This window comes from Drosophila mojavensis, unplaced genomic scaffold (genome assembly GCF_018153725.1).
Source record: "Drosophila mojavensis isolate 15081-1352.22 unplaced genomic scaffold, ASM1815372v1 contig_231, whole genome shotgun sequence".
Lineage (NCBI taxonomy): Eukaryota > Metazoa > Arthropoda > Insecta > Diptera > Drosophilidae > Drosophila > Drosophila mojavensis.
The window spans coordinates 7,041,530-7,061,931 of record NW_025318772.1 but is presented as its reverse complement, the minus strand read 5'-3'; the positions used below and the strand labels follow the sequence as shown (position 1 = coordinate 7,061,931).

At 42.7% G+C, this 20,402-nt stretch overlaps 1 protein-coding gene across 4 annotated transcripts in view; it reads right to left on the bottom strand.

Annotated features, from left to right (window-relative positions):
- The window catches only part of LOC6575222 (zinc finger protein 395), a 157,838-nt gene that overhangs the window by 52,317 nt on the left and 85,119 nt on the right, over positions 1-20,402 (bottom strand). For all 4 annotated transcript variants that reach the window (XM_002001200.4, XM_032733671.2, XM_044008073.1 and 1 more), the window contains exons 3-4: positions 5,251-5,372; positions 4,948-5,177 (exon numbers count right to left, since the gene is read on the bottom strand). In XM_002001200.4, coding sequence (XP_002001236.3) covers positions 4,948-5,177; positions 5,251-5,372 — 352 coding nt within the window. The remainder of the gene's footprint in view (positions 1-4,947; positions 5,178-5,250; positions 5,373-20,402) is intronic.

The following is a 20,402-nucleotide window of genomic DNA, read 5'->3' as shown; positions in this document are numbered from 1 at the left end:
AAATTATTTTTATTGCATTTTTGCTTTACGACTTTTTCATATTCATTGCATTTGCAGTTGTTGTTGCTGTTGCTGTTGTTGTTGTTGCACATTTCAGTCACATTTTTCTGCCTTTTGCAATTATGATAAATTTATGAGTTCGTTTCTCCCAAACACCCACACACACACACACAGGCACATATGACTACTGCGCTTCACTGACTTTTGTTTGCTTATTGTTGCTGTTGCTTCTGTTGTTGCTGTTGCTGCTGCTGCTGCCACTCCTGCTGCCAGTGACGCAGACGAATTGTTGCGCACTGCTGCAAGTAGCAAGTTTTTCTTTTCTCTGGCAATGCGTTTCCGCCGCTACTCGAGTTGTTGCACTTTTCGGTTTGTTTTTTCATGCATTTGACAGCTTTACGCTCAATTTTGAAAAACACATAAATTGGGAGCTAAGCAAACACACACACACACACACACACACACATGCAAGCTCTGCCTCGTTTACCTTTGGTCAGTTAGCAAAGAGCTTATCCAATTCCATGGCAGCTCCCCCGGGCAAGACTTGATATAACTGAGGAATTCAATTCTTTGGAATTGTCCATTTAGCGATTGTTTCGCAATGCGCTGTGTGGGCAGACAGTCGGGCACGGTGCGCTCAGCTGTTGCGCAGTCATTACTCATACGCCCCGTGTTGCCCAATCAAACAACGACGAGGGGGACGCTGACAGCGACTCTAGTCGCCAAATCATTTGCTGCGCTAATGACTTACAAATGATAAACGCAGCCGGGAGAAGTTGCCGCTGCTCCGCTAACTAAATTGAGCTTTTTAGCAGCACAATTAAGTGTATAATAATAATAATGGCTGAGTTCCAATAATTCAATAAAGTCAACAGCAAATGACTGATAGATAAATTTAAATTGCTTCCTAATCAGAATTCAAGGTTATTTTGCCATATGAGTGAAATTAATACGACGTTGGCTTATGAATCAAGTGCCAAAGGCATTGCCGAAGCTGTTTGCCAATCTCTGTTTCCCTCTCTATGTGTGTGCGTGTGTATGTGTGTGTGCTTGCCAAGTGAATGTTGTTTCAAGGTTGCTGCACACACACACACAAACACAGCCACTTGAATTGTACAATTTTTAATTAAATTTTTGCTATATTTCTGTTCATTCCGGTTAAAAATAAATGCACATAGTAAAGCCAAAAATTGAGGTGAATGCTGCAAAATCTATTCAACAGTAAGAGATACACACAAAGCCACCTACTGAGTGTGACAAAAAGAGAGAGAGAGAGAGAGAAAGAGATGGCGCGATGTGTGACAATGCCAGTGCACAGCGAAAATCATAAATATAAATTTAAGCTTATTTAGAAATATCATAAAAACAAAAATAAACAAAATTCGTAAATAGACGAGCAGTCTATGCATATGAATAGTGTGCAAGGCGCATCAATACCCTGTAAAAATGAGCATCAACATTTTTGTTGTTGTTTTTTTTTTGATCTAGCAGCAATTCAAGTTGAGTTCAATTAGTTTTTGAATTGGGCTAACATCAATTAGGCGCATTATAATAGCCAACAATTGAATTGGATTGTGTGTGTGTGTGTGTGTGTGGGAAACTTGTAAAATCAATCACATTGAGCAATTGCTGCCACAGAGTCGAGCACACTTCAGTCTGTCAGAAGTAATGCACAAATGGTTCGCTGTCGAAAAAGGCAAATGCAGGCTAAGCTGCCAGCACACACGCGCGCACACACACACACACACATACACAGGCACACGCATACATAGATATTGCTAATGCGACACGTGTGCCGCGCCATGTTGGCTGGCAGCGTCGAGTGCATTTATCTGCTATTGTTGTTGTTGTTGCTGTTGCTGTTGTTGCTTTGAAATTGTCAGCAGTGCAAAAGCTAAACTGCAATAGCACTGCCCCTGCCCCTCTATTCGTCTGCCATTAGGCTAAGCCCCAGCTCGGCCAGCCCAACCCCTCGCCATCACCCCCTCTCCCTCTCTACCCTCTCTCTCTCTCAGCTGAACATCTGCCCCCTTGGCGGAACTGCAGCAATGTCAGCGCATTGCACACGCCGCGCTGTCTGCCTTGTTTTGCACTATAATTTGCGCTTGCTTTTGTTAGCATTAGCCGCTGCCGCTGCCGCTGCTGCTGTCGCTGTTATAAAACAAATTAGTTAGAAAACAAAAACAATAACAATAACAAAAGCAAAATAAAAACACAAACAAAGCAACGACAGCAAAAATAAAAGAGCCGCAAAAACGTAAAACAAATTTCGCATAGCTTATACATAGAACATGCAATTAGCCGGGTCTATACCGCACAAATGCCAGCAAAAACTTGGCACACACACGCACACATACACACGCTCACTAATACACAAAGGCAGCAAGCCAATTCAAATGCATTGGCGGCAGGAAATTTGCAGCAAAGTTTTCACAGCTTTCGCAATTTTTGGGAGGAAATTTGTCAATTGAAGCATTTTGATAGAGCTGGACTAATTGATATTCCCCTTTGAGAATGTCAAAGCGCAAACAGTTTGGCAAGTCTTGCGGCATGCACTTGACTGCCTGACAACGGCCTCAATGCCCAGCCACAGCAGCTCGTGAGCTTGTGAGCTTGTGCAGGGCAATTTACGACTGTGACTGCCTGGCCTGCCAGTTGCCTTGTAATCGCAGCCTTGATTAAAAGGCAAAAGTCCATGAGTGCGGCTGTGGCTGCAGTTGTCACTGTTGCTGTTGTTGTTGTTGCTGCTGTTGTTAAATGCACATAAATCTGCATTTAAAATCATTTTTTTTTACCACAAATGCACACACACACACACAAACCGACAGAAAACAAAAGCCATCATGGCGTATGAGTAATTTACAAACGTTCGCCGCTCGGTTGAGTAATGAAGGTTAATCATGCGCCATGTTGTGCCAAACACTTTGTGGCTGCTCAACTGCAGGCAGACAAAGCGTTTAACACGCACACACACACACACACACAGAGCGTGGCATATGGTGCGTATGAGTAATGCGCGTTACGTATACGCCACGTGGCCATGGCTGTCAAGCGATTGCAGCGCTTCCCTTCGCCCGACAGCGGCAATAATTGCGCACAATTACCCATTAATTGCATTTATTGCAGTTTGCACAAAAAACAACAAGAAAATAGGCAAAAAAACACTCAATGCCAGGCACTGAGATCATTTTGCGTAGCCACAGCAACAGCCACAGCCACAGCCACAGCTATCCATCTAACCACTTATCTATTCACAGGGAGAGACAGAGAGAGAGCGAGCGAGAGAGAGTGAGATAGACATATCTGTGGCAGCTTGTCTGTTTTGTGTTTGCTTCTGCCTACCCGTTCGAGATTATGCGGAAATCTAGCAAATGTCTTTCAAATAGGCCGCCTTGCAATTGGGCGCAAATCCATTTAGTTGCTCCGATGGGCGTGGCCTGACACACATAAGCTCAACCAGTCGACCGCTCGACCGCTCGACCGCTCGACCACTGACAACCGGAAGCACGACAATTTCGGGCATTTGCAGCTCTATTTTGAATGATTGCGCTTGTGCAACAGGTAATCAGCCGGACATGGCGCAAAGTGAAAGTCGAAGAGAGCCAAAGGGAAAGGAGACCAAAGCCAAACTAATAATAATAATAATAATAATAACAATGACACCAGCTGAAAGTTTTTGCCAGCAAGTAAACAAAATTGACTACAAACTAATTTGACTGCAGCTATTAACGTTTTTGCTCAGCTAAAATAAGATATGACTGCACGAATAGCACTTGACGCAAATAATTACAAATCAGTTAGTATCAGTGAATCATTAATGCCAACCTTTGGCCACCACACGCCCCACCGTGCCTCGCCCCCCAGGCCCTTAGCACTCCCCAAGCGAGCTGGGCCCTACGGCGGTGCCAGTGTAAATAAAATCTAATCACATATTCAAGGTTAGCGAATGCTCGACAAAATGTTGCCGCTGCTCAATTTTCGATATGTATCCCAAACACAGTCGTTCGTCTGTATGTGTGTGTGTGAGTGTATGTGTGTGTTTGTTGAGAGCCCTTAAAAGCAACACATACAAGTCGAAAGACGAGCTGACAAAGCATACAAAAAATGAAATGTATATACATACGTATTTATATATATATATATATATATATATATGTATATAGAATATATATCTGACTAGTTGACCAAACCAATTTCAGCGCGAATATTTACGAAACTCAAACCTGAAGTGGAGTGGCAGAGCTGCTGCTGCTGCTGCTGCTGCTGCTGCTGCTGCTGCTGGTACCGGCTCAAAGTTGCGTAAGCTTCTTAAATGTTCTTTCTGTGGAACACTTTCGAGTCTTAAAGCATAATTCATAAAGTTGTTAGCAATATTTTAACTACAACTTTAACAGAAAGAGAGAGAGAGAGAGAGAGAGAGAGAGAGAGAGAGAGAAAGAGACAAAGAGTGGGGGAGAGTGTAGCAGTCTGAATTTTTGCTCATTGATTTTTGTCAACAGAGTGGGTGTGCGTGTCTACATATATATGCCCATATATGTGTGTGAGTGTGTGTGTGTGTATGCCTCATGGCCGTACAGCTAACGAGCTGCTGACGCTGCCCTTTGATTGATGTGCTCTTATTATGGGCTCGTTTTCAGTATTTATTTAATTTCCTGACTTTTCGCTGTCGCCCGTCTCGTGTAATGAATCGAGATGCGAATCAAGCATACGCCGCGTGTTTCGTATGCCTTGTCACTTTTGCTGAGGCTTGCCAAAATTAAAAAAAAAAAAAAAAAAATTAAGAGAAATGATGCAGCGACATTTACATAAGTATAATTATAGCAATTAAAATCGGAATACAAAGTTGCAATTAAATTGCAACAAATTTAGTGCCGTTGCGCTCTGTTTGGCCAAAAGGCTGGCCGCATTCCTTTGATCTAATCTGAGTGGACTGCGTGAGTGACCTACCTTCTTCTTGCGCTCCTCCTTGAAGTCGATGACAATGCCCTCGTCCGATGTGGACACCGAGGTTGTGCGTATGCGTGCATTGGCCGATGCATTGGCCGCATCATGTGGCGACAAGATGATGTGGCCGTGCAGCGCATTTCCATCATCGCTCAGCGGCGGCGAGGCCGAGCCGGAGCTCCAGGAGGCTGACGAGCTGCTGCCCGGACTGGAGCCCAGCCATTTGTCTGTAACTGATAAGGGGAGAAGAGAAATGTGATGAATGCTGTGAGGAGCTGAGGAGCTGAGGAGCTAGCTGCCACCTACCGGTATTCGGCGAGTTGTGTAGATTCATCAAAATCAATGCTGCATTGCATTCGCTCATCCCGTCGACTTTGCATTGATCGCTGCTGCAATCATAGGTGTCGCTGGGCGGACGCTTCCGTGAGCTGTAAGATTCAAGCAAGGATAAAGAGGAGATTAGTGAAAAGTTAAAAAAATATCTTTTTAATGAATTGCAACTTAAATTTCAAATATTAATATATATAGAGAAAATAAGTTTTAAATATGTTTTTTCAGTTTAATTATAATTACTATGGGAATCGTTGACTTTATTCTTTAAAAAGTATTCAGTCAATTCTTGAATAAATCAGCCTGCTTCGTATCTATAGACCAATTGAAAAGTTCTTTTTTTTCCTATCGTAAATCTTTTTAATTTGGGCATTAAATTAAACGTTGCACTTTCTTGCTTATCCCTTTTTAACTTGGGAATTAAAGGAAAAGCTTCGGAAAGCATTTGAAGTGTTTGAAAGCACAAATCAATCGAGCTGAATTAACTAAACTAATGAAAAGAGTCAACATACTAAAACTATTTTTAAAATGCAAATTAACAATTTTTTTTCTTAATTAACAAATAGTTTGCATTGTAAAAAGTCTTTAAAATTCATTAGCTTTGCAATTTATAATCCAAGTTCTATTAGTCAAAGAGTCTTAAAAGTTGCTTAAAGCTTCTATTTATAAACCTTTTTCATCTAAAATACAAGCTAATTCCAATTCAAGACCAAGAAAACCCTCAGTGTCTGCTCTAAAACTGAATTGAAGCCGAATTAATTGACAGCTTGACAACATTTAGCAACTTAATTGCAGTCGAAACTCACGCCAGCGACCAGAACCGCTAAGTGTGTAGAACAATTATAAATATTTGAAATTTGTGCCGTGATACAAGAATTAACTAATTTCAATTGATTAAACCAATTTCGCAGTAATTTGACGGCTGATTGTCTATGAGATTAAAAAAAAAAATAAATAAATAAAAAAGGTTTCATTTATGTGTTGGCAATGCAAAGAATTTAGAAGGTCAGCATTGGCCCAGTTGTTCTGAGCTGCGAGGCTCGGCTTTAATTAGACGCCCTCGCATAAGCCTAAACTCGAGGCACATCAAAAGCGCTTGCCGCACATTCATGTTGTTGTTGTCAATGTAATTTGCAACAACAATGTGACGAGGTTTTATTTTTTTTACGATAATCGCCCCGTGAGGCATTTCAATGCGGCGCAAAACTATTTTTCCATTTAGCTAATTTGTGGCCAACGATTTTGAATGCCCCTGCATTGTTATTGTTATTTATGCTATTGTTGTTGTTGTTGCTGTTGCTGCTCATTCATCATTAATTGGCAGCTAGCACTACAATATTCACAAATATTTTATCGCAACATTTTTGCTGCTGTGCAAATTTAACTGACCTTGCGCAAATACAATATTTTCAGTTTTTTATGATTTTTTATTTCTTTTTTTTTTTTTTGGGAATTTTCGGTATGTTCCAAACAAGTTGGTTTGGCGCTGACGTCAGCTGAGAGTTGCTGGCTTTAAGTTCACCTTAAGTTAACCTTGGACTCCACCAACGCACAATGCGAAGAAGGAGCGAATCAGTTATCCTTTTGCCGCTGACTTTATGAACAGCAAAAACAACTCGGACAAAGGCAGCTTGCGCCAATGAATGCAAGCCAAATGAGATGCAGGCAACGGCCAGGCTAAGAGGATACTGGATAATAAAGACGCGACAATCGAGGCGTGTCATAAATTCAAAACATTTCAAATGCCAGCGACTGATTTGAAATACTCCTAATGCAGTCGAGCTGAAGAAAAGCAGCATCTACTGCTGTTGCTACTCCTGCTGCTGCTGCTGCTCCTGCTGTTGGCGCTGCTGCTGCCATAGCAGCATCTTATAAATAAATTCCAACAATTGAGACGTCGTCATTGTCATTGCCACGAGCAGAAGCTGCTGCTACTACTGCTGCTGCTACTGCTGCTGCTACTCCTGCTGCTGCTGCTGCTGCCGCTGCTTCTACTACTGCTGCTGCTACTGAGATTGCCGCTGCTGCTGCTGCTGCTGCTGCTGCCTCTGCTACTCCTGCTTTTGCTGTCGCTTATACTTCTGCTGCTGCTGCTGCTACTTTTGCTGTTGCTGCTGATGCTGCCCCTGCCTATACTCCTGCTGCTGTTGCTGTTACTCCTCCTGCTACTGCTATTCCTCCTGCTTCTGCTGCTGATACTGCCGTCGCTACTCCTGCTGCTGCTGCTGTCGATACTGCTACTCCTGCCGCATCTCGCCTTCAAGTAGCTATTTGCCAGCATCGATACTTAACTGACAGAACGAATCCTGCATTGCATTTTAAGAATCGTAGCTGAATCGTTGATGGGCTCGCCCACTGGGCCTGGGCAATTACTGATGATTAGAGCTAAGCGGCTTAGTTCCATTGACCGATTGGCTGCCAACGGCAACGGCACTGCCAATTTGCGCACAATAAGAAAACAACTTAAGGAAGACAATGAGAGAGCGAAATGCATTGCAGTGCGCCGATGATTGTTATGAAAGATTAGGAAAAGTTGCAATATGGCAAAACGCTTAGCAGGAGCTTTGAGCAGATTCGTCGAATTTATTCAGCATACTTTCAATTAGAGTCTTGAGTAAATAGATATTTGTTTACTCGACTGCCAAACGGCGAGGCTTTAAGCCAACTCCGATTGAGTTTTGTTTTAGCCCTTTGCAGCTCCCTTTGGCTGCAGTTACAATGGACCTGGACTCAATCGATGCACAGACTCTGCACATATGTCCATGGAAGCTGACATCTCTCAGTTTATAGAGCGCTTCAGCAGTTGCTGTGCCTTTTTTCTGCTTGCTTTTCTTTTTTTTTTTTTGGTTTTTGTTAACATTTCTTATCGCTGGCATCAGCACTTCAGCTACATATAAGCCGAAACGTGAAATTGCATTCTAGATGCAGTTGCTGCTGTTGCTGTTGCTGTTGCTGTTGCAACGGCTGCTGCTGTCTGCAAACCCTTTTGCAAAACACATTTTAGTCCATTGTGCAAATGCAGAGGCCGCAGGCAGCGACAACTGAGCTGCCGCTGCTGCTGTTGCTGCTGCAGTGAGGTGAATGCAGCTCCTTCTGAGAACAGCTGCCATAAAATTTTATTGCCCTGCTACCAGGTTTGGTTTTTAGCCTTTGTCTAATGCACGCGCTTTGTCCGCGTAGTGTTTCGTGTTGGCTCGCTCAGCGGCAGCAGGAGGCATTGGCTTTTATCCATTTGCCACCTTTCCGCTTCATTGGCCACTTTTTGGGCCGCCTCATCTGCGCCCCAATTAAATTGACTAAACTTGACGATAAATTTTTGCCGCTCGTTGCTAATCGCATAAAAGTAAATTTGCGCATAAATCGACTTTTGAAATCTCGGCATTAGATGCAGCCCCCATTGGCTGAAGGGGGCTGGCGGTCAGTGTTGCTGCTGTTGTTGTTGTTGTTGTTGTCGCCGGCCGGCCGGGCGCGTGCTGCGGCTCGAGCGGGCGGGCAGGCCGGCGAGGGCAGTCATGGGCATTTTGGCCATCACGATGTGGCCATTTTGTGCGCACAATCGGTACCGTTAGGTTCAGCGGCAGCAAAACAGCAACAGCAACAGCAACAGTAAGAGCAACAGCAACAGCAACAACAACAGCAACAGCAACAACAATAAACAGTCCATTGCTTTCTGCTCGATTGCGCAGCAACTTTAATAAACTGCAAGCAGCAGTTGTTGCTGTTGCAAAATTGCAGTCTCTCTCGCTCGCTCTACTTCTCTCTCTCTCTCTCTCATTCTGTGACTGCGTGGCCTCACGTAAATTGCGCCTGGCAGAGATCGGCCCAGGAGCTCGGGGATTGGCGCGTGATTGAAATGCGATATATTCGCGCCGATTTCGGGGCCAGCGCTTGAGCGCAGCCTGGGAAATGTGCAGTGATTTTCACTTGGCTGTATTCGTAATGTGTTGCTGTTGCCGTTATAGCTGTAGCTGTTGTTGTTGCTGTTGCTGTTGGCCAAGGCGATGAGCCCGCGCAGCTCGAGCAACTTTGGCCCGCTGTTTGCTGTTCGCTGTTTTGTTGGCAATTATTTGCCCACGCCGCTGGTTGCAATCAGCGGGCGACGCTGGCAGCAACGTTGCATGCAGCATGCAGCATGCCCCATGCAGCAGGCAGCAACAAAAAGGTGTTGAAAGCAAAATTACATTGCAATGTGCAGCAGCAGCAGCGGCAACTGTCGGAAATATGCGCGCTCCAGAGATGCGATATGATATGCCCAGTCAAGGCGGGCCGAACTGGGGGAGGGACTGAGGGGGCCTGCTAGGGGAAGAGGTGTGCCGGGGGGCCATGCAATGTTCGGCCTGAGTTGACTATTCGTTTGCATGCCGCATAAAAATTAGTTGCAACTGCAATTTATAGGCTCTTGTTGCGGCCGTCTGTTGCCATTGTTGCTGTTGCTGTTGTTGTTGTTGTTGTTGCTGAATTGAGCTGCATTCGTTTTGGTTTGATTTGTGGTTGCGCCAAGCAACTGCAACGCAATTAAAGTCCACTTCGAAATGAGTTTATTGAATTAGACACGTGCTCGTGAAATTGGATCGGGTAATTGTTGGGGCCAGGACCAGCCGTTAGACAATAGCCAAAGAGCCAAATAGCCAAACAGTCATTTGCACAACTTTCACCCGTAAAAAAAAACGGACGAGTAAAAAGGAAAAGTAAATTTCATGGCAAAAACAATTCTGCAATGTATCCGAGCTGATTTACCAACATTAGCATATATTTTAGGCCAGATACTTGAGTTCATTGCTCCTAGGGGAGGCAAATGCCAACTTGACTGGCGAGTGCGATTCGATCTAATCGCCTTGCGAAAGTCAAAGTCAGCGCGAAATTCTGATAAAGCGAGGCACAAAGTGTTTTGCGCCTCAATGGCCATAGAAGATTTCATTGAGGGTTTTTTTATTTATTAAATTTTTTGTATATTTTTATACATATATTTTTTTGAGCAGCCCTTATCAGTTTGCACGATAAGAAATGTAGAATCATTGTGACACAATAAACGTGAAGACATCGGCGGAAGCGTGGCCCAAAGCAAAGAGTGAATATTCATTTTGTGCTGTGCACGCCACGGCGTATGCGCAATATTTTATAATGTATGCTAGCAAATAAAATGTGTAGAAAAATTAGTAAATGCCCGAGATCCGATTACTCTCAGGAGGGCCTACAACAGCTATTTATATACCGCTCTATATGTGCTGTATAGCTAGACAACAACAATCTAAGCAGCGACAAGTTATTTACGCGCTCATGACGTAGTTTTTTCTTCGCTTTCTCGTTTGTATTCCCAAGTTTCTCAATATACGCACAGGCGAGTGCTGCTCGAAGGCACTGTAGGTGCTGTTGTTGTTGTTGTTGTTGTTGTTGTTGCTAGTGTTGCGTGTGCGGTGTTTGTAAATTATGGGCCAATGCGTAATTTCCAAAAAATTCGCATCGCTGAATTTGATTTCGTTTCATTATTTGTTATTTGTTTTCTTCTTCTTCTTCTGATTTTTTTTTTTTTTTTCAAAAGGCGACCTCTTTTTTCTGTTGTTAATTTGTAGGTTCCATTTATTGTGTCTGTGACACACATTTCGCATATTTTGGCAAAGAAACGAAGCAAAATAAAGCCGAAATGGAAACGGCAATAAAATCGTATAAAGCAAATAAAAGCCTGACCGGCAGCGAAACGGAGACTGAAGTCGCATACCGAGACCAAGACCGAAGCCGAGCGGGGGGCAGCGCGTCTGATTGTGCCTATACGGCTGGGCCAGACCGCAAAAAACACACAGAAACAAATAAATAAATATACACGAAAAAAAAAAAAAAAAAAAAAAAAAAAAACGCGAAGCAAAAACGTAAACAAATATTGAAATTTAAATGCGGCCTTCGCAGACGGGCGGCAAGCGGCGGGCAGGTGAGCCACGCAGACAAGTTGGCCAGAAGGCGGAAACAGCACATGGAAAGGCGAGTAAACATAACAAAATACACACACACACACACGCACGCAGACTTAGTTGTTGTTGCTAATTTGTGCGTAACTGTAAAATGTGTGTCGTGACTCGCTCGCCCGTGTGTTGTCAGTGCGTGCGGCGCGAGCGCTATGAATCCGCCAAAAGCGAAAACGAAATGTCGGAGAAAAAAAATAGCAAAAAAAAAAAAGAATTAACAAAATAACAAAAAGAAAAAGAAAAAAAAAAAAAAGAAACTGAAACAGAAACGTAACTCAATGGCACCTGCGTGCCATTTTATGCTCACTTTTTTTTATCACCTCGCTCTCTCAGTATTTACTTTTTGGATTTCTGTTAATTGTTGGCGCTGGCTTAGATAACAGCATGGAGCATATATAGTAAATAATAGTTTCTCTATTCATTGCTATTTTTTTGAGGCGTAGTAGTAGTTGGCTGCTTCCTCTTCTAGGGCTGTCGCCGGGGCAGGAGCACGTGCTCTTTGATTTGGCATCGAAAGTGTGAATTGGCTATTGGCGTGTGCGTAATTATCGCATTATCTGCCTTTGGCTGCCCCACGGAGAGGGGCCAGACAGAGTCCTGTGTCAACACGGCCAAGCAAGCGAATGTTAATTTGGCAAAGGAAAACAGTTAACAGCTTTCCATAGTTGGCTAGCAGCCGCATCGTTGACATGGCCAAATAGCGCATTTAAATTTCGTCTATTTCGTTTCTTTCTTGTTTTTGGCGTTTTCTCTATCTCTATCTCGCTCTTTTGTTGCTGCCTGTGCTCATTTGCACAAATTACTAACATTGCGACAGCGGCTAAAGACATCGACGACAACGACGACATCGATGGGCAGGAGAATTGCAATTGTTTAAAGCCAGCATTAACAAACTGAGTGGCAGGGGGACAACAGCAGCAGCAGCAACAACAACAACAGCGAGAAAGAGAAAAGAAAAGTTAAAGAAACCCGAACGAGGCATTGTCACCACATTCCGGCAACGGAAGCCAACGGCAATGTTTTGCAATTGCCACTAGAAACGAGGCAACAACAACAGCAGCAGCAACAACAACAACAGCAGCAGCAGCAGCAGCAGCAGCGGTAGCAGGAGTCGCCGTGGCACTGGCAGATTGGCAATCGCCCTAGGGGCGCGCTCCAGGTCCCTGCCCGGCAACAGTCATGAATAAAAATCGTATTAATTCGAGGCAGAGTCTCGATAGCTGCCTCAAGGGCAGCTAACAGGAGCAGCCAACTTGAACTTGAGCATTGGCCGGGCCAGCCACGATATATATGCATGTGTGTATGTGTGTGTGTGTGTTGTCCATTAGAAATGCGCGGACCTCATCGAGTGACAGGCCTTGGTCGCGCTCGATTTTCCCCAGGCGATGCGACTGCACCTTGCCAGCGAATGACAGCGGCGAGTGCCCTGCGGTGCCTACTGTACCCAGCTCGCTTTGCTGTTTTGGCCATGGCCCACTCGCACTGGCACTGGCACTGACACTGGCACTTTCTATTGTCTCAGCGCCAATGGATAAATCACAGGAAAATTCAATTTGAAAATCGCTAAGCAGCGTCCACCGTCTGCGGCGCGGTGCGTGAATGACGCACGTGATACGCAGAATTTCCGCTGGCTGCCACACGAACTTGGCAGACAACGGGCCAATGGGCCGATGGGCCGATGGGCCGACGGGCCAACGGACAGTCAGTCAGCCACTGACAGCAGCAATAAGCGTGTGACAGTCAAAAGGGCGTAACAAGCTGGCAGTTGTCACATGCACACTGCGAACAAATAGACACAAGACACACCTGCCTAAAGGTGACTCGCATGTGGGCAGCTCTAATGCTTGCTTGTTGCGGCTGTTGCTGCTGTTGTTGTTGTCACTCATGTGTCAGCGCCATTGCCAACGCCTCCAGCTGCTTAGCATGCAGCGCAGCAAGCGTCAGGAAGCGTTGCAAACGTTGTTGCTGCTGCCTCTTCTGCCTCTGCCTCTGCCTCTGCTGCTGCTGCTACAATTGGCTGCAACAATTTAGCGGTACTTGGCTCGACCATGCAACCAAGTCCATGAGCACGACCATGGGAATTACGCGCTTTTGCCTCGGACGAGCAGTGGGAAACGTGATTCGAACGGTGAGCGGCTCGAATGCGGGCCAATAATGGGCCGAATACGAGCTTAATGTCTAACAATATATTAAAAATAAAACGATAACAAGCCAATATATCGATATTTTATCATTTGTAGCGGTAGAAAACTATCGATAAGTGTGCGAACATGTAACTTTAAAATAATATATCATTTTTAATTTTCAAAATATCGATAACATTGAAAATAGGCTATCGACTAACGATAAACACATATGCTAACTGTAGCATCTCATATAAATAAACTACAAGTATACTGATATAACTAAGATAATTATGACACACTTTTGTAAACTACAAGATATGCCTAATAGGCTAACTATACATTTTGTATCAAGAAATCGATAATTCATTTCGATAACATTTATATACCATAAATTCAAGAAATGGCTTAAATTAACAACAAGCTCATTTTCACATTTAAAATGTAGTAAATATATATCGATAAACGATAACATTTTAAGATATAAAAAGTATTTCACAAAACTATCGATTCAAAATGTTGATCATTTAACCAATGAAAAGTATAAAAAGATCATTTAACTAATTACGCCCATCTCTTATTGTTATCGAACTGAATACGATAACGATAGCCTCGACCTTAGAAGGAAGCTATCGCGTTTGCCACGCATTTGGCCCACTTGCAACAGCGGCTCGTCGCGTACGTGCGTTTGCTTTTACAGTTAAGCGTCGAGCGTCGCCGCACACTTTGGCTAAATAGGTTGCACACACACACACACGCACACACACACATGCAGACTACAATCCATTGCCCGCTGGGGCAATAATGCCAGCTGCATTTTGATGACCCGCTCGCTGCGGCTGCATGGTCAACATTTAATTCAATTAACAAATCGCAACAGCCCAGCGAATAAATAAAAAGAAAAAAGTAAACGCGCCTGGCACTTTAATTATATAGAAATAAACAAACCGAGCTGCTCTCTCACTAGCTCTGTCTCTCTCTCCCTCTCTCTCTCTCTCTCTCTCTAGCTCGCCAGTAACTAACCACAGTGGATTTTATAGCCTTGATTACTTCAGCTTTAAGTTACTTTGGCTTTGCGCTATTGAAAATTTTGAATTTATATATATGAGAGAGATAGAGATAGTCAGTGAGAGAGCGAGAGCGAGAGCGAGACAGCAACACTGGCCATGTACTCAAGGCTGCCTTTGCGGCTGCTGGCTTAGAGTCAAGTTGAAACGTGGCTAAAGCTGAAGAAAATCCCTTCAATCGTCTCGAGCATCTTGGCCAAATAGACGCGCGCTTTTGGCTCAAGCGTATTTGCATTCAAATAGCCAAATTAAACGTGATACAACAATTTCATGTAAATGTCTCTCATTGTGTTATTGTAGGTCGCCCAATGACAAAGCCCAAAGGCATTAACAGAACTTTTCGAGCAGCGAGCCTGAACTTTAATTGACAACAGTCTCAATCTCAGTCTCAGCCTCAGCTTCAGTATCTGGCAACAGCCAACAGGCAGCACAGGCACAAATCTAATGCAATTTCCAGTGACCGCAATAGTCGCAAAATAAGCCAAATCAGTTTGTAGCTTTGCTTTGCTTGGCTCTGGCACCAAAGGCTACAAATGTGTAACTGTAACTCTGCACAGAGCGCTGGCTGGTTGGCTGGCAAATTATAGTGCGCTGCGGTTGGTTTAGCCTTTTTGTTTCTCTTTTTGCGTTCTGCGTTTTGGACTTGGCCAAATTACTCTTGTTGCCAGCCAACAGCTCGGACGGATGGATGGAGGGACTCTCGGCCATTCAGTCAGTCATTCGCTCAGTCGGCGCTCGTCAGTGCCAACACCCGCAGCGTTTGCTATTACAATTGGAAACGACTCAATCAAATTGCCAGGCCCGTAGATGGCCGGCAACCGGACCATGCTGGGCCTGTCCAGATCCAGTCAAGACTCAGTCCAACTGCAATTATGCATTTCGCCTCCCCCCCCCCACCACTGTCCTGCCCTCACTTATCTAGCTGCCGCCTCCTGCTATCGCCCCACTGACAATTGCAGCTAGAACAATTCAATCTAATTCTGGCGCATTTTTCGTTCTCAGAATTTGCGTTTCGACTGCAAAATGTTGCGTGTGTTGCATGCAGCACGGGCCCCGCCCACCGATCGTTGCCCGGGGCGCTGCTCATAAGTGTGCACATTAAGTTTTATTGCCGGACGATCCAAATCAACACACAGCACAAAGCCAGAAAATCAGAGAGCCAAAAACATGAAAAAATGAAAAACTAAACTTCAATTTACAAACAACTGTTGCTGTTGCAACGAATTGTTGCAGTTGCTGTTGTGGCATATTCCTGGCTGACTGCGTCAGCTGAGTTGAAGAAAATTTACTAGCTGTCGGAAAATGGTTCATTTTCGTTTCGCTTTTCCTGACAGCTCGTTGCGTCCAAGTTTCCCATACTCATATGCAGATGGATATATATATATTATATGCTTCTATACATATATATACTGCATATATACATATATATTGGCACTCGTATACATTTCGACATCTCTGCCGCGGGCTTATTAATGTATTCGTGCATAAATAATGCAAAGACTTTGCAGTCTCCAGTCTCCAGCTAGCCTCGCTCTGCCCGCTGCCTCTGATCGCTGCCTGGGTTAGTGGGCCCAAATGCACTTTTAAATATAGCCAGTGGCCCATTGGCCATGCGTGGCCAGCGAGAACGTGTTAAGCAGCATCGATGCCAATAAAACCAAACTCCAGCTGCAGATGCTGCTGCTCCTCCTGCTGCTGCTCTTCCTCCTGCTGCTGTGGCCAACGGGCAAGTTGTAATAGAAATGTTCAACTAAAAACCAATTGCAGCAACCCAGAATGTGATTTCCACATTTTAATCACAAGAATGCGAGAACAGATTAATCAGGTGAGAGATAAACTAAACTGTGTCAACATTCAATTCCTCTAAAGCAGCATTAACTTTTGTCCAAGATTTATAATGCTTCCGAACAGCTGTTAAAACTTAACGAAGCTGCAGATTGATTTAAAGCAGCTTTAAGCTGTGTCTATAAGATATATTTCAATCAGCTCGAGTGCAAATTAATCTTAAGAAGAAAAGCCATAAAGACTTTAAATAAACTCGAAACTGCTCAGAGCGAGAGCTGATTGGATTGAACTTAGTTTACATGCCATTAAGACCTGAGCAGGTGGCAGAACAGAGAATAGGGACTTGATTAAGTTAATCTAATTATGTATTGCTCAAGTTAATATAACCAAGAGTAGATATGAATTGCAAGCTAAAACTGAACTTGAAGCAATATGTCCTAATTCAATCAATCAAAAAAAGCTTAAAGCTCACTGAAGTAACACACATAACTGCTCTACCTACTTAAGTTTATGTTTATGTTTATGTTTATTATAAATTAAGTAATATACGATTAATGGTATATCTACTTATACAGAATTGTCAAAGTTGTAAAGCTTTTATATACTATTTTGTATTCACTACAGCAGCTTGAAGCTTTATTAAGGAGCTTTACGCTATCTCAAGATTAATAAATAAGATCTATCCCGATCTTAAAGAGCTTTAAGATTTAAGCTTGAAGCCAAGTATAGGCTTAATCTTCAGCAGCTTTTAAGCTCCTGACAATCACTGTTCACTTTTCATATATTATTGAAGACTTTATTTCCTCATTTGATTTGAGTTTTTTGTCCCATACATTTCACGGCTTGTTGCCTGCATTTTGGGCACACTGAAAAAAAAAAATGCTATGACCCAGCCAGCCAAATCAATTCGCAACTGGCACGAAACTCATTCAAGGCGCCTCCTTCTGGACGGCTTAAAATACCAAATGAGGGAGTGAGCGAGGCAGGCAGTGGGAGAAAGAGAGAGAGAGAGAGAGAGAGATAGAGAGAGAACGAAATAGGCAGGTAAGAAAAAATGATAATACCCCGAAAAAGCAATGGCCACAAAGACATTCGGCTAGGAACTAAACTTTGCAATGGCATTTCAAGTCTCGTTGTTTTTCTCTTCGCTCCCTCTCTCTCTCTCTCTCTATCTCCTATTTCGTTTCCTTTTTATTTGTTGCGAGCCGCGATTTGAATGCAAAAATATAAAATTTTACGATCAAACAAACTATTCGTGCAGAACATCGGAAAATTGTGTTTACGTTCGCTTGGAACGGTAAAGGGAACGGAACATTGGCCACTCGCATTTATGAATATCTATATGTATGTGTGTGCATGTGCATGTGCATGTGTGTGTGTTTGTGTGTGTGTTTGTGTGTGTGTGTGTGTGTATCCCCCCATTTCCAGCTAAAGTATCTCCGGCTAGCTGCGAATGCGAATCCATTTCAATAATTTGCAGTCGAAGGGGCCGAAGTCGTTGCCGTTGCTTATGAAGCAATGCTTAGAAAATGATTATAAATTTATTTTTTCCCCTCATTTTCATTTTTTTCTTGGTTTTTTTTTTTCGCATTGCATTTGCCATTATCGTTGCCTTCTTCTTGTTGCTGTTGTTGCTGTCGCTGGCTTTGTTTTTGTTCTGCTTCAATAATAATTTTGACCCACTTCTGCGCTCGACTTGACTTTTTATTGTACTGAAATTAAGTATTTTTGTTGTATTTTATTTTTTTGTATTTTTTATTTTGAGGGCAACACAAACACTCGCTCCGCACAATATTTGTACGTTCATATTCTTGGCGGCAAACTTGGCTAATTGCCTCGCTGCTGCCAGCTTCGCACAGTCGCTGCCTGAGTTTGTTTTTATTGTTGTGAATTAAGTATATAAAGTATATATGTATACATATATATATATATATTTTATATCTATGCTGGTTTGTAATTTTAGTCGTGCTCTTGGTTTGGTTGTTGGCGCGTTGACGTCATAGCGAGCTGTTGTTGTTGTTGTTGTTGCTCTTTATGCATTTCGTTCGCAAGCGCTTATCACACGCCTTAAGTGGGGCACTCAAAGTCTGCGATGCAGTTTGCAACGCCAACTACAAAAAAAAAAAAAAAAAAAAAATGACAACAGCTGCAAGCTGTCAATTAATCATCAGCTAGATTCACGCTAGAAAGCTCTTGTCGTGATCGAAAGTTTTCATTGAACTTTAAATACAGCTCCAAACATAACTTTAAGAAGTTAGGCATAGTGAAACTTTAAAAATGGCATATTTATTTATAAAAAAAAAAAAAAAAAAAAAAAAAAAACAACTACAGAATAAATGTAAATACAAAGCTTTACCATTTCCAAAAATAAAAAAAAAACAAAACCATTATACCCTGATTTCCCATTGAAAATGGGTTCAGGGTATAAAAACAACAAAAAAAAACCCCCCCACATGAAAACATATCTCAAATTTAACTAGAGAAGCTCAAAGATTCTAGACTAATTAAAGACTCATATTTTGATTTTTATTAACACATAAAATAATAAAGAATTATCTGCCAAATGTGACGAAAGGCTTTGCCTATTGCTTTAATGTGCTTTCAGAGCTTTGCTACGAAAGCCCAGATCCAACTGACAGATCAGCCATGCATAAATAAGATAAAAAAGAACTGCATGTCGCTTTAAAACACATACTTTATAGAGAGCTTTTGGATTAACTTTTAAATTTAAATTGAAACTACTTTAACTAATTAAACTTTTAGCTAAAGCAAAGCTTCGACATACATTTTCACTTTCAATTTTTGGACCTCCCTTGTAAATGCATCTTTAATGAGCTTTCAAAGCTGTTGCATGCAATTGCTGTGCAAGTTCTCAACATAAACAAACAAATTGCAGTTGCTCAACATTTAATTTCGAATAATTTCAATGATTTCAATGACTTGTGATATTCATGCAGCATTAAACAGCAGAAAGAGGGAAATAGAGAGAAATAATATAAAATGAAAATGAAAATGAAATTTCTATATGAAAAATCATAATAATAGTAATTGGCTATAAACCTTTTTGGCCGTGCGCCCAATTTAGTGTATGTGTGTGTGTGTGCATTTTTTTTTTTTTTATGTTGCCTTTTGTTTTCGGCCGAATTCCAAAAGTTCTACATTTGAAAAGTCACTCGAGTTGCTCGAGTCACTCGAGTTGCATGCAACATTCGGTGCGTCATTGTTGCCCTCGTTGCGGTTATTGTTGTTGGTAACGGTAAACTTGTTTGTGCATTATTTTTATAGTATTTTTTCTTCGCGCGCTGCAATTTTCTCATATTGTTTGCTTTTGCAATAAAGAATAACAATGGCAGCAGTCAAGCAGCAGCTGTTGTTGCTGTTGTTGTTGTTGCTGTTGCTGTTATTGTTAATCATGGCAATTACAGCAACAAACAACATGCCTGGCCAATTGGCGCTTACACGCTTTCATTAAGCAACAAACGCCGAGTGCTGCAGCAGGAGGCGGCGGCTGCGACGGCAGCAGGTGGGAAGCTGGGGGCGGAGACCGAGGGGGAGCTGCTCGCATCTGTAGACCGGCCGGTCTATTCACTCTAGCGTTGAAAATTAGCACTGACGCAACGCGTTCGCCGCTTAAATTGACATTTACGCGATAATTACGCGCTTATTATATTTATTACCAGTTTTTTCCGCATTTAATTCTTTCCCTAACCATTTTTTTTTTTTTAACTTTTTATTTTATTGTATTTAATTTGTTCTTGTTTGTATACACATATTTATATATATATTTATGTATATGCATGTTTATTTTTTTGTGGTGCTCCACACGTTCTTGGTCTGCTGCCTGGGGCACGTCATTCAGCTAAACTGCAACAGCAGCGCGAAGGGAAGGGCGGCAAAACCTTGAAACTAGAGAGCTGTCAGCTATGCCGAGGAGTCTATTAAGCCCCCAAGATGGCAATAGACTCCACAGCTACGTAATGCAACGACGTCATTTGCTCTGCCGCTGCTCGGCGATTAGCAAATTGCTGGGTGTAGCCAAATCAGAAAAAAAAAAACAATGATGGTTAAGGCCAAAAGCCAGAACAGGCCAAGCAAAGCATATGGATGAACTCAACTAGAGTCAAAAGTGTTATCTTTGCGAGCTTAACTAGATAATCAAATACACACAGTTACTCTCCCCCTCTCTCTCTCTCCTT